Source organism: Perognathus longimembris, chromosome 20, assembly GCF_023159225.1.
Source record: "Perognathus longimembris pacificus isolate PPM17 chromosome 20, ASM2315922v1, whole genome shotgun sequence".
Lineage (NCBI taxonomy): Eukaryota > Metazoa > Chordata > Mammalia > Rodentia > Heteromyidae > Perognathus > Perognathus longimembris.
Window position 1 is genome coordinate 33,362,466 of NC_063180.1, and position 15,501 is coordinate 33,377,966.

General features: G+C 40.5%; 1 protein-coding gene across 4 annotated transcripts in view; it reads right to left on the reverse strand.

Annotated features, from left to right (window-relative positions):
* Positions 1-15,501, reverse strand: part of Akap13 (A-kinase anchoring protein 13) — a 181,892-nt gene that overhangs the window by 88,691 nt on the left and 77,700 nt on the right. For 2 of the 4 annotated variants that reach the window (XM_048368856.1, XM_048368857.1), the window contains exons 6-8: positions 12,959-13,154; positions 6,842-9,968; positions 1,396-1,529 (exon numbers count right to left, since the gene is read on the reverse strand). In XM_048368856.1, coding sequence (XP_048224813.1) covers positions 1,396-1,529; positions 6,842-9,968; positions 12,959-13,154 — 3,457 coding nt within the window. The remainder of the gene's footprint in view (positions 1-1,395; positions 1,530-6,841; positions 9,969-12,958; positions 13,155-15,501) is intronic. The other 2 variants (XM_048368854.1, XM_048368855.1) reach the window with 2 other exon arrangements.

Here is a 15,501-nt window from a genome sequence, read left to right on the forward strand (position 1 = left end):
CAAGAATTACTGCCTTTCCACCCACCACTACGTCCCCATTAGCCTGAACTGAAATTAAGCTTTCTACAGGTTTCTCTTGGACCAGCATGAAATCTGAGTTCTCTCAGATTTCTCTTAGATTTGTATCTTAAACCAGAAGAAATATAATCTCAAAAGAAGACTATTTTCAAAAACCTATTGAAATAGTAAATGTAGAATTTTCATGTACCCCAGCATATTCTGTATTATGGTAACAGAGAAATGAAAACATGTAATACTGTTTAATAAGCAGTATTATTTTTAACAATCAAAAACATGCAAACAATCCTAATATACAACAGAATGAAATACTATGTGGCAATGAAAAGAAATGAACTAAAACCCAGTACTATAAATCTGGAGAATACACTGCTAAGCAAATGAATTTAGGAACAACAACAACAAAAAGACTATATAGTATGTAATTTCATTTATAAGAAGTTGTAGAATGGACATAGTGACTCATGCCTGCTGTCACAGTTACCTGGGAGACACAGATCAGGAGGATCGAGGTTCAGTGACACTTTGGGGGAAAGGGAGATTGCCAACTCTATCAGTGAACCTTATCAGTGGCACACAGTTATGAACTCACCTAGGAGGGGAGTCTGAAACCAGCCCAACCAAGAATGTTGAGACTTTATCTGAAAAAAATAACTATAGCAAATAAGAGCTGGGTATGTGGTTCAGCTAGTAGAGAGGCCCTGAGTTTAAATCTTAGCATTACCATAAAAAAAGTGGAGCGTGTACACTTGTGAGACTGTCAGTAGATGAGGGGAGGAAAAGCTGAGGACAGGTGGAATGCTAATGGGTCCAGGGTTCAATGTGTGATGACAATATTGTCCAGTTAAGAATAGTATGGTGACAGCTTCATAACTCTATAAATATATTAAATACCACTGAATACGCTATATTTGAATAGGTGAATTTTATAGTACATGAATTTATCCTAATAAAGCTGTTCATGAAAAATCTTACCTGAACATTTCAGTTTCACTAAAAATAAAATTTCATATTTAAGATTAGTTTTCCTTAGTTATAAAATAAACTAAATCTTATTTTTGGTACTATCACTTTACTTTCTATGTGAATAAAGAAGTCAGGTGAAACAAAGTTTACATATCCCCTTTTGTGGTAGTTCTCATTGTGTGACACCTTACATGTTAGCACATGTCAAGGCCTTATGTTCATGTAGGACATTTTTCACTATGCTCTCATGCAGAAGAGCACATTCCAAAATTCTGCTATGTGTTTCACACCACTCATGAAAGTGCAACTCCAACATTACACCCACGTTTCCATGAGAAACCAAGGCCATAAATCAGAGGAGCAGAGCTAGGTAAACACACAGTGTGCTCACACAGACACAGCCACACTCACCGCTGAGGTCTCTGGGCCTTGTTTCACCTGTGGGGCAGCAGCTCCATTTCTGACAGTTGCCTCTGCAGAGACTGAACTTACTCTGGTCGGACTCAGAAAATCCACTTCATCTTCAGCTTTAGTACCTGGCATTTCTGGAGAACAAGAGGTCACATAGTAAGTGCATTTGAAAAAAAAAAAAAAGCTTCCTATGTGTTACACAACTAACTCCAGGTTAGTATATCTTGTTAGTTTTTCCATTGAAAGGAATTTCCCTGCTGTCAGGAGGTAGCGTCATTTCTGACCCTGTGCCAATAACACAGCTTTATCACTTGTTTGTGTGGCATTCCCTAGCCCTTGGGTTTGGAGCCTCAGAAAGGTCTAATACAATGTCTATAGAATTTTCATTTCACCAATGACTTTTCATAATGAATCTGAGAATGATACAGATGACTCCTATGTGTAAGAGTTAATCCACACACAGTAAGGGCCAGATTAACAGCTGAAAGTAGATAGCCCTCCTGGCCATTATCAAAAATCAAGAAACTTGTATACAGAAGTCAATGGGACAGATCTTTCTTTAAAAATATACTACATACAAATAAGAGTTATCACAAGTTATCTGAATACTGCATAAACAATTATGAAATACACACATCATGAGACATTAATCTGAACAATTAGCATATATTAAAATGAATTACAAAAATGTTAAAGCAGGTTGCAACTGGGGTGTGGATATTAATTAGTGGACAGGGAAAAGCAAATGGAAATGAGCTTGAATATGATTGAAATACTTTTTATGTACATGTGTGAAAATAGAACACAGCAAGTTTGTTGAAATCGGTCTGGAAGGAGATGAAGGATAAGGAAAAGTGAAGGAGGGTTGAGTTTGATCACAGGACACTGTATGCACATATGACATGTCAAAATGAAACTTCTTTGTGCAATAAATACTAATAAAAATGTGGTAGTAGGCACAATATCTATATGCATCTGATCATATAAAATAATATTTATTAAAATGAACTCCAGGAAATGGAAACACGAAGGACTTTTTTTTCAGAACTTCTCTGTTGCTGTTTTTGTTTTCATTTCCTTTTGTCTTGTTTGCTTATTTCTCTCTCTTTGAGAGTCTAAAGGTGTACAGAAATGGTGGGGCAAAGGATAAACCAATGCAGCAAGAATACTCAACAGACACTGTGTTGAAAATGAACTATTACAACTTGCGGGGGACAGAAGGGAAAAACTTGGAAAGAACAAGGGAAGGGGTGATGTGCACAAAGAAATATACTCTTTATCTGACTTATGTAACCATAACCCCATCTATATATCACCTTTACAATAACAAAGAAAATTTTTAAATGGGAGGAAAAACATTTATGCACTACGCTATTGACCCATCCTGTGCTACTATCAGTAAGACTGAACTATTTTGTTGTTTTAACTATTTTATTTCTTCCAAAGCCAAACATAATTTTAAAAACTTTAACTCCTTTCTTTACATAGCTTTCACATGTGTTCTCTTTAAAACGATTCTCCTGCTGTCTGTATACAACAGATCTACAGCAGTAGTTTTTGTTACTTAGCCACCACGCATCACCAACTTCCTGAGCAAGTGATAAAAGTGATGCTTACAGCAACCTTAGGCTTCTGACAATTATTTAAAGGGGAAAGATGTTCAAATAGTCAACTTTTACTTTACTATTCCAAATACAAACAAAATGTCCATGTAGAAAAGTTGCTAAGGTTGTTAATTTGCCTGGCAATGCCACTGCTTTGGCAAATAAAAATGTTCTGTACACCAAAGAGTTGAGAAGTTTCTGCCACCAAAGAGTAAGTTAAGATTTATTCTAGCAGAAGGTGTGACATGTCCAAAGATTTCCTTTGATGTAGCAAAGTTACATTCTCATAAGTATTTCTAAATCTTTTTCCTTGCCTTTATAATTATATAATCTTAGTGGTAATTTTATAAAGGGTAAACAAGTATCCCTTCCCAGTGAATGAAGATACATTACACTTCACAAAATGCAATTAAAATCTTTTTTTTTCCCCTAATGTGTCTAAGCAATCCCTACAGAAGGGTCCTATGGCCAAGTATTTTGAAGTGAGTTGGAGTAACTGAAGGGTTGGAGGATGGCTGAGAAAGAATGATAAGTTTTATTATTTGGGGATGGGATTTGGAGCACAAACTCACTTCCCTGTTCCTACCATTAGAAAATATGCCAACACAATAAGCCTGCCTGCCTGCCTGCATGCTGTCCTGCCTGCCTAGCTGCCTGCCTGCCTGCCTAGCTGCCTGCCTTGCCTGCCAACCTGCCTGGGTGCCAGACTTGGGGCCTGCCTTCCTGCCTGGGGGCTCACCTGCCTACCTGCCTGCCTGCTTGCCTGCGGGCCTGCCTGGGATCATGCCAGAGGGGCAGACTGTAGGCGTGTCTACGGGCATACCCGGGGGCGTGCCTGGGGCGTCCCTTACTGCCTCCCTGGGGGCATCCCTGGGGGACTGCCTGTGGGGTGTGCCTAAGAGCATCTCTGGGGGCATGTCTCCAGGCATCCCCGGGGCCACCCCTGGGGGTGTGTCTGGATGACTGCCTGGGGGGCTTTGCCTGGGGGTGTGCCTGGAGGCATGCCTGGGGGTCATGCCGTGAGGACTGCCAAGGGGCATGCCTTAGGGCATCCTTGGGCCCGTGCCTAAGGGCATCTTAGGGGGCCTGCCTGTAGGTGTAACAGCCTCCCTCGGGGCGTGTCTCAGGGCACCGTAGGGGTCATCCCTTGGGGCATCTGTTGGCGCATGCCTGGGGGCATGCCTTAGGGTGTGCCTGGGGTCCTGCCTAAGGGCATCCCTGGGGGCGTCCATGGCCGCATCCCTGTGGGTGTGCCTGGAGGCATGCCTGGAGTACTGCCTTGGGGCATGCCTTATAGCATCCCTGGGGCCATCCATTTCATGGCATTAGATACAAATGGCACAACTGGTATTGTGGTTCAAACACAGGAATTATTTTAAGATACATTAAGCAATATGGTTGTTCAGTTAGGCCCAACATTTGAGACAGGTAAATGGTTAGTGCTAAGTAATTGAAACTAATGAACGGGCAGTGCAATGGCATCCAGTAGTTATACAAATGAGCCACACATATTCTGCTTGAGGAAAATCAATTTAATTCCAAACATAATTCGCATTGAAAGGAACTGTCACTTGTACATTGTCCATATTGGCATAAATTAAACTCATCAATTAAAATTATTTTGCTAATGAAAAAAAGAAATTATGTATCTTGGCAAGCAACAACTAGTCACATTGGTAACAGTGACACTGAAATTTAAGGGGTGTTGGCAATCTGCAGTACTGGCATGGCTCAGTCATGTACCTCCAGCTTTCTAAGCACTGTGCTCAATGCTTTTTGAGATGAGAGGGTCACATACCCTTTCCAACTGTCCACTTCCAAATCAGCAGCTAAAACCTGTGTCTTCTCACTCATAAAACAACATACACAATTAAATCTGAGAGTGGAATGTAAATTGCATAGAAAATACCCTTTGGCTCTGAGATCATAACTCAGGTGCTTTTTGTCTGAGGCAATTTACTAGGGACTTTCCCTCAACCATCGCTATTTTGTGAAATGGCTCTAAAATGGAACATCAGTTCTCCAATTTGAAACTGTATCTGTGATTCCTTCTAGTGGCAGAAAAAGTATCCTACACAAAATATACCAAGTGTAGACCCACATACACTTCTGAAATCTCCTTTTTTCCTTCCTAAAAACTTCTGAATCTTAATAACACCATTTCTTAGCATATTTACTACATATGTACTACTAAACAGCAAAGTCTAGAATTCTCTGCTTTCACCTTTTCTCATCCAGCCCTGGAAACACCCAACCCCACATAGGTCAAGTTGCTTAAGTTAAATTCTGACCATGAAGGCAAGAGAAATAATTACAGCCTGTGTCCAAGTACAGAGCACCTAATAAAAAGAACACAGCCAGGCATCAACTTACAGCCACTCCCATTCTTATGAAATACCAACCTGCTAGGGCCCAGAAATAGACTTCTTACTTTGCCTTATTTTAACAACTAGGACTTTTCACATTTAAATTCTGAGATAGAGTCAACAAATTTCTATCACTAACAATCTAAAAGAGTAATGAATTGAGAAAGAAAAAAGAAAAAACTTCTGAAAGTCACCAAAAATTCCGCTTCAAGTTCCTTAAATTCCACTTCGAGTTCCTTAAATCCTTCTCTAGGGTGAGGGTAGGTGGTAAAATAGCTAAAAACCCTATAATGAAGAAAGTAATCACTGTATTTAAATTGTTCTTCTTCCCAAACAAGTTCTTAATTTTTGTTCTGCTTATTCATGTCTCCACACCCCACCCCTATAAACACTCTTGAAGGCACCAAACAGAAAAACTAGAAAGAACAGGGAAAAGACAATCAAATAAAGACAAAACAGACTACCTGTAACCTATAAAATCGTAGGGGCGGACACGGAAAATAGATCCTGTGCCTATAACTGGTAGCAGGTGATAGGAAAACATGCATTACACTAACCTTTAAAGACTTCACAAGGCAGGGCCGAGTCAGAGTCCGACTCCAGTTTCAGCTTCAGCCTCAACTCCCAGTAATAAGTTTTATTCAGATAGTTTCTTTCCACTGAGTAATAGTGGTTTCCCTCTGCCTTTTCTAGACATGGCTACCCGTAGATGGAGCAGGCTGCTGTGTGAGCAATCTGCTCCGTGCAGCTGCTTCACCAAGATAAGCCAACACAAGGTCAGCCCAGTGACAGGAGCTCGGCAGACTGGGCTTGGGCGGAAATCCTGCATCCTATCCCCTGTGCTGTGCAGGGTCCTGAATTCCCAGGCTATGCCCAAGAGCATCAGAAAATGGGAACTGGAGGGTTGCTCCTCAGACAGGAAAAGGAGGGAATGCACTCCACCCCAAACCTAACCAATGACCTAATACCACCATTTTGGATGTTGGGCCATCCACATCAAATAATACTTACAGCTCTTCATGAAACCATTTAGACTATAAATTTACTCAGAATACAGACTGAGATGGCAAGGAAGAATGGAGTTTCAGGCTTATAAATAAAACACATCCTTTCCAACACTGTTCTATAATCCTAAGGAAAATGACTTAGGTTATTTGAATCGAAATATTTACTAAATTCCTTTGTCCCCTTAAAGCACCTATGCGCTAGATACTGTCTTCAGGGTTTGGAAACTGCAACTGCTCTAGTGTCAGAGCTTTAAGGCTTGAGTAATCAAGCCATGAGTCCATGATACAGGAAGTAAAATCTATTCAACCCTATATGATGTACATCTCCCGATCACAGTGACTATTAAACTTGGAAACTTACACCAGTGAGCAAATAAGACCTTTTAACAAGCAGCTGCATTTTGACTAGTACATCATGGAAACTCAGGGAATCTCCTTTGAAACTAAACTAAGAATTTACTTTGTTTACCTGTTGCTGGCTCAGGTTCTTGGACAAGCAGAGTAATTTTCTCTGGCTCCTCCCTTCTAACAAAACATCCCTTCAGGCTGCTGGTGACGTCTCCTGTATTAGCCATTTGCAGTGTCTCCCCAGGTGAAAAAGCACTCCCTTCATCTACAGAAGGGTTCTCTGGCTGTTCAGTCCGAGGGTCCAACTCAGAACTAGACAGTGTGGATACATGACACACTTCCCCTTCAGTCACCAATGCTCCAGAGGCTTTGACTCGCTCAATGACCGCCTCCACTATACGACTGGCAACCTCTTCGATCAAGTCTGCTCCTTTAGGTGCAGCTGAAGCCATGCCAGGGAGAGAGAGAGTGACTTGTCTCATGCCCCCTGGGATCTTGTCATCAAGAACTGGGAGCTCTGTCTCTGTTGGGGGCTCCTTGGCAAAAGGCAAGTCATCCATAAGAGCCTCTTTGGAGTCAGCAATGGAACTCCTGTGGTCTGCTCCCTCCTGCCTCCCTCTTTTGCAATTAAGAGGTACCATGTCTGGAGCTGCAGCTCCCTGTAGGCCAGTCTCACCTTTGTTTGGTAAAGCTCCTGGCAGACTGACGATCATATTCTTCTCTTGGCTCAGTGAAACTTCTGCACCCGGGTTGTCTTCATTGTTGTGTGATATATCCTTTCTTCTGGACTCAGCAGTACCTTGCAGAGTGTTAACCACTACCACATCCTCCATCACATTTCTGTCCAACTCACAGGCACTGGTTGTCCCTGGGGTCTGGGTGTTCGTCACTTTACCATCCAGAGGAAGAGGTAGATCGCAACTAACAGCCTCAGACTCACCTGGCAGCAGGCCTGGTAATGGAGATGAATTGTTGGGCTTTGCCCCTAAGACTTCCTCCCTTGAGTCTGCAGCCAGATTTGCTCCTGGTGGCACCAGGCTCTGTGAGGCCCCACCTTCAGTCAGCAGGGCAGCCTGAGGGGCCTCTTCCTTATTATGTGTAGTTTCTGTCTTAAGACAGGCAGAGGGTGTGTCCAGTGAATTACGAAGCTGAAGTGCTGTGTCCTTAGTACAGACAGCTAAGACAGGTTTATCACCATATCTGGCTGTCTCTTGTGCCGGAGGTGGGATTCTCTGCTCTTCCTGCAATGTTCCTGAAGAAAGGGTGTCTTCCTTAACAGAGGAACAAGTCACTGCTTTGTCCTTGTCATCTTGTCCCTGAGCTGCAGCACTTTCTGGAACCACCAGATTTTTTCCTTCTTCAGTCAAAACTGACTCAGAAGGCAAAGTAGCTGTCTCCACACTTAGCAGAGAAGGGTCAGTGAGTGCTTCAGGAGTTGCTGAGTGGTCAGGCCCTTCGTGCTCCTCACCAAGGCCAGTGGCACTGGTATTTCCCATGCTGGGCTGAAGCTCTCCAACAGCAGGAGACAAGGGCAGGCTTGCTGCTCTATCTTCTAGCAGCTGTACATCAGGATCCTCTGACTCTCCTCGGTCTGGGCCTTCTCTGCAAGCTACAGCCCTATGGAGTCCAAGAGTTGCTGTTCCCTTTTCTTTCTGGGAGGGGACAAGGGAAAGTGCGTCATCTTTGGTTACTGATTCACCACTTGGACTGCTTGCCAGAGAGAAAGCACTGTCTGATGGCACAGCGGGGTCTGGCACCAGTCCTTTCTCAGTTTGAGGGACAACCAGAGGTAGACATGAACCCACCTCAAGTAAATTCGTTACAGGTGTGTCTAGTTTCAGATCTTCTCCCTGGACCTTTCTTCCTAAAACTCCAAGAGTACCAAAATTCCCACATTCCTGGGGAACTCTTACAGGATCAGAAGTGACGGGGTCAGCTTGTGAGTCCTCCAGATGGGCTGCATTATACAGGTCTTGTGTGCTGGGCTGCACAGTTATGGTTTCAGATGTGCTGTGCTGCTGCCCGGTTGTGGTTTCAGGGTGTCTCCCTGTGTCACTACAATGCTTTACAACCTGCTCGCCACTAGAAGGCACTGTGCTCTGCTGACATGCAGACTCTGCACAAAGTTTATCGTCCCCAGTTGTAGAACAAACTGGTGACTGACTGTTTTGGCTTTGAGCATGAGATGAATTAGTTTCTGGTTTCTGGTTGAGCATCACATCAGTTTTTAGAACAGGGAAAGTTAAATCACAGTGGGATATTACCTCACATGTGCCTGCCAAGGAAGTGTCAAGTTCTGACCCATTAGAAATCTTGTCTTCTATAGCAGCTTGAATCACCACAGTGTTTTGATCTCCCACAGTTTCAGCCAGCTCCTCACAGCTTCTTAGAGTTTCCATCCCCACTGTATTTTCATCAGGGGTTTCTCTGGGGCTCAAAGCATGTAAAGACTCTGCAGATTTGTTGGCATTGGGGACACTAGTGGCAGAGCAACAGTTTGGAACACCATTATCCACAAGCTCACTTCTGACTTGTTTATCAGAGGCTCCAACTGTGCTGATAGGAGAGTTCTCAAATCTTTCCTCTAAACTTGCTCCTAATTGAAGCATATTATTCCGGATGGTGGCAGCTGGGTTCACAAGACTTTGTTCTGCTTTTCTTGTACTCTCGGGAGCACTGGCATCTGTCACTGAACCATCTGCCAGTTCCCCTCCAGAGGAATGCTGGGATGTACCTGGTTCTTTCACTGTGTTTCCTGGCTGCATACTGTCCCTAGTACTGAGAGACTCCTGTCCCATGGCCACTCCAGAAAGTTGTGCTCCAGTTTCTTCATTCCTGGGACTACAGGATGGAAGAGCTTCTGTATCCTTGCCTCCACAGTCAGGCAAGCTCAGAAGACAACTGTCTTGATCAGACACAGTTCCAGAATCCACAAAAGGTGCTGGCTCCAGCTTTTCCCTAGTTTTCTCCACGCCTTTATTTTTCTTCCTGTGAGAACAGCCTGAATCCTCTTCCTTAGTCTCTGTTGACAAATCACAGGGATTTTTAATCTGCCCAACAGGACTTCCCTGGCAGCAGAGAGGATTTTCAGTCTCTTCAGGAAGAGAAGAAGAAAGCTGCTGGCTGTCTGAGAACTCTGATGCACAAGGGAGGAACTGGCCCTCTGTCTCTGGGGCACTGGGCAGACAAGAAGCATCCTGTGCTGTCATTAAGGGTGTGAGAGTGTCCATCTGCTTGATGCTTGTTTTCTAGGAGAAAAGTAAAGATATTTTTAACTCTATCATTTTGGTATCACTTTCCACTGTCCTATCTATTTATCACTGAGATATTAAATGATACAAAATGACTTTTAAATATTTTAACCTACTTTAGAAAATCAAAAGAAACTGAGCTTCAAAAACATTGTTTTAATAAAACAACTTAGCCAAGCACCAATGGCGCCTAACTGCTTGGAAGGCAGAGCTTGGAGGATTATAGTTTGAGGACACAAAAGTTCATAAAGACTCCATTTTAACCAATGGCTGGGCTCAGTGAAATGCACCTGTCAACACTAGTGGCACAAAAAAGGACAGGCAGGAGGATTGAAGCTTAGGCTGGCCCTGGCATAAAGCCAGCGTTTACCTTAAAAATAACCAATACATAAAGGAGCCAGGGACAGGGCTCAAGTAGTAAAGAACATGCTTAGCAAATGCAAGATCTTGAGTTCAAGCCTCAGTATGCCGCAACGCCACCCCACCCCCACCCCCCAAAAAAAACTGTGAATATCATCAAATGAGTAAGTAGCTGAGAAAACTATTTTTTAACAGGGTCTTTCAGAGGGGCAGCGTCAACCTATTCATCTCATATATTTAAGAAATAACAAATCCTAACCAATTTCACAAAACTCCTTTCCATCACGAGATGCAGCCAGAGGCCTGCGCACTAACTGTGGAGTTACAAGTTATCCTGGAACTCCCAAATTATCAACCCCACCTAGCTCAAGTATTTGGGTTTCTAATTTCACTCACAATGACAGTGCTGGAATTTGAACTTGGAGTCTTATACTTGCCCTCTACCATAAGCCACCTCCCCAGACCTTTTAAGGGCTTTTACAATTTGCTTTAATTTTTTTTTTTCCTAACACGGTCTCACTTTTTGCCCAGACTGGTCTGGTGGTGATCCTACTATTTAGGCTTCCTGAATGGCTGGATGACAGGCATACACCACAGCATTCAGTTTTGAGGTTTTTTGTTTTGTTTTTGTTTTTTAATTGGTTGAGATGGGACCTTGTGATTGATCCTTTTGCGTGGGATGTCCTTAACTTCAAATTTTCCAACTTCAGGCTCAGTAGTTAGTGTTACAGGTATGAGCCACCATGCCTCGCATCTTTGGCTTTTGGATAAAAACAATCCCCTTCCTGTCCAATATTGAGTACTAAATAAGTAAATAAAACTATATAGCATTAATAATACCTAGCTTTTAGCTACTATCAGAAGATAGTATGGTTTGATGCTATTATAAATCACCTCAAGAATGATTTTTTTCCACCATTACTTTTTTAAAGTAAACAAATAGAGCCAAAAAAGGAATGGTTACAAAAATACAGTTCATCAACCTGGTTAAAGTATTCTATCCTAACTAAAACAAAATATGAAGATCAAAGCACAAGCAGAAAAAATATTAATACAATGCTGGGAAAATAAAATTTACAGTCAAGATTGTAATTATGCAAAAATCCCATATCTATACAGACAAGGCTTAGGAAAAATGTAGAAAAAAACAAATTCAGCTAGATATTTATATCAAAATTTTATCACTCCTTATAGCACTATTTTCTTAACACATAAATTAATTTAAAACAGTTGGTTGGTTCTCCACTCATTATTTGATCTTCTTCAATAAGTATCTCAAATATGTACCTCTGGGTCATCTGCTTACTAAGTAAAGACTACTACATTAGATTGTTCCTGTCTACTTACTGATACTGTAAATTCATATAAAAAATAAACTTTGGTGTTATTTTCACCAAAGTTCATTTAATATAGGACAGGAAAAATGGATTTGCACTAAAAACAAGTGTGCTAGTTTCCTTAAACATTTGTGTATTAGTTTCCTTACAAGTATCAAAATTAGCTTTTTTCCATGCCTAACAACGGGTGAGCATGTCCTAAAAAACACAACAGGTCATCATACTTCATGAAGACTGAACATTATAGGAGAGAGATCTGGAGAAATGAGGAGTGCTACTTGGAGAATTTTAGAGGCTCCTGCACATGCATTTCCTACATTTTAAATTTCTCCTTGTTTTTCTGTCAACCATTACTCACAGGTAGCTCTGACATCTGCAAACTGGTATTTTCACGCATATTCTCATTTACTCTGTAAGAAAAAATGTAACTTCCACTCAAAGCAAAATGACATGATTGCTCTGAGACTAGAGTGATTCTGAAAGGCAGAGGCAGGCACATCATAAACCCTGCTATGGAGTTGCATGGCCTGAATGCCTCAGAAACAGTACATGTTCCCAAAGAAGTGTCTAGCATTGAGCTAACCCAACATGACCTTCAACACAATTATTATCAAGCTGGTCCTAAATCAAATCAACTCCAAAATAACTGGCTGGAAAAATTATCTAAACTTAGCCTTTCAGATGTTATAGCCGAAAGAGATACATCTATATGACGTCTATCTTACTCATAATAAATGCTACCAGGGAGTCTGTAATGTTTTTATGTCTGACAGCAACTTCATCTTCAAGGCTTGAATAGATTATAAAAATCTTTATTTTCTAAGTGATCTTTTAACTATATAACTATCAGTTTAAATATAGTACCATGATTATAACTCACTAAAATAATTGTGAAGAGGCTTTATTGAGCAAATTTGGTTGTGGCTCTTGAACAGCAATCTCAGTATAACTGTTCTTTCTTCTTTAATTCTACAAAGTTAAACCAAACACAGAGAAATGCCAGGAAAACTTAGTTATATGGTTGCATATTTCTGCATATACAATGTATATGTGAGGAATTTTCATTACTTCAGAAACCTGGCAAAAATCAATTAGAACAAAAATCTCAGTCCCCTACTGCTACAACCCTAATGCCAATTCTGCATCTTAGGTCATAAGACCAGTAATATTGCCTTACAGGTTCCACAATCATTAGCAGAAGTGTTGTTATATATGCAGTATAGCAAGATTCAGAGAGAATATGTATATGTATACAATACATGTGCTATGAAAATGAAAACTTTTCCTTACCATTAGTTGCTGTTGGATATTCTTAAGTTTAAAAATATGTCCAGTACAACTCTCTCCAGGAAATGGGGGCTCATGCGATTCAGACTCAGAGGTCAATGTATAGATGTCCAACTCTCGATGGTGCCTCACAGAACAATCTCCATAAGGTATTTCATAGGATAAAGTGCTCCAGGAGTCTGGCTCTCCAGCATTCTCCCTAAAAGCAAGCAATCTCTCATTAATATATAAATTCTATCTCACAAGCCTAAGTGTAACCTTTTAAGCATAATATTTCATTTCTAACATGTTTGAAGAGATATAGCAAAGATTTAGTTTATATATAGCTACGTAAAAATTCTTGTGGATTGGACTTTTCCCCATGATCTGTTTTATGTCATCAGTTAGATATTGCATTCCCCAAGGCAATCATAACATCAGCCTTTTGTACTTTGAAGTTTGTTCTGGCTTTTTTTTTAATGTAAATGAGGCTTCAGTACTGCCTTCGTATAGTAATGAAATTATGATGCACTACACAATCGCCACAATTAGTAGAAAAATGCTCATTCTTTTATTCATAATGGTAGTTTTCTTGCTGGGATTAAAAAGAAGTGGAAGACATTTCTATAGACCTTCCTCCATTACTTTAGATTTATATTCTTCCATCTGCATACTCCTTTTCACTCACTTTTTAGAAGGTGTCAGCTGAAACTTTTTCATTTGCCAAATAAAACCACCAGAATTTCTAGTGCATTTGTAGGGATGCCTTTCTCTCCAGCCAAACTTGATTCAACTACAATAATATCTTTGTGCACATTTTTCCAAGGTAAATTTGGAAAGTACCCAAGCAGAAATACAGGGCTGAGGGACAACTTAATTACCACCTGTAGACATGGGAAGGTCTTCTACTCAAGATAAGGCAGAGTAGTTATTTTACAAGCCCAAAGTAGACTGAACAGGGAGAATGATTTTCAAATGGAAATGTGATAGTTATACAGAAAGAAGATGTGCTCTGGAAATTATAGAACATTTCAATACACCTGGGTTTCTAAGTATGAGCCTCACAGCTTACCTGGTTGGGAGGTGTACAGAGAGAAAGCAAGGCTTTATCCTCTCTCTACTGGCTTTATCACCATAGCAACTGTTTCAGTGTATGATTTTGTCTGAAAACATGCAATTACTTAACACTTTGAAAATGTGTGTCTTTTAATGCTTTGTAAAATAAACCAAGCCACTATCTCCTGAAGCTCTTTGCAGGTGGATCAAAAACATCTGACCTATTTTCTTCACAGTATTTGCTTTCTGTTTGTTGTATGCTTAACATATGTAAAAGTTAATGTTAAGTTAAACAGAGAAGGTCATCAAAGTAGGTGATATTGAAACTATTGCTTCACTGAAGCTATTTCTACTGCCATGACTTTAGTACTGAAGCCTCATTAACATTCAATCAGAACCAGACCAAACTTTAAGGTATGTAAAAGGCTTATGTCATGATTCCCTTGGGTAAAGTAATATCCAACTGATGACATAAAACAGATCGTGAAGTAAAGTCCAATCCACAAGCATGGAGATAGATCAAAGGAAGGCCAGGCTTATCTCTATAATGTTAGAGTTTCTTTAGCATTCTCATGGAGCAGCAAACACAAAACAAAATCAAACACTGACCCTATACGCCCACTAATTTAAATAAGTGGATAGTGGTAGAGGATCTTATTACCAAAAAATATTTGAAACTTAACATGACAGAAAGGTTAGGCATTAAAATATGAACTGATTCTTGTGTAATGACAAATAGTAAAGTCAGCTGACAAGGTCTCAACTGCAAAGATTCTACCATTCAATGAATGAACAATTTTTATACTGATAGAAATCAATAAGTTTAATCACCATGAGGTCACCAATGTATAAACTAGAGTTTCTGGTTCAGGGAAAGAAGAAAATTTTGCTCATTAGTCTAGGCAGGACCCATACCTTCAGACATGAGGTTACTATCGTTAAGTCTTAATAAGACAACCTGAACCTAAGCAGTACAATAAACTTTTAATTACCTTGTATGGGATTTTACAGAGCCCACTGACATGATCAAGCATCTTTCACAATTTATGACTGAAACAGATCACCTTATCTAGAAGTAGACCAATAAAGTCACAATAAAGATTCAATGTGCTTTTCACAAACTACATGTGACTTTTTTATACCTCTCCTCTAATTTGCAACTTTTATATATTAACACTGATTTACCCTCCCAGATAACAGCACTGTGTATTAAGAAAACTTCTCAAGTTATTTATGAAGAACCAAAATTTCCTTTCTCTTTCCAGTTCATGAAATACACACAGAGCTGTGGCAACAGGATCTTGTTCTTAGTGGTGGGGACAAGATAGTAAGAGGAGGCAGAGAGGAGAGAGGGAGGGGAAACCAGCAATATTAACCATTTTGTTTGGAGCCAGAGGACATTATGTATCTTTAATTGTCAGAACTCTAAGGTAAGTGCTATATATTTACATTTTGCATATTAGGAAAACCAGACTAGAGAGTTAATTTGCCCAAAACAAAAAAGGTAGTAA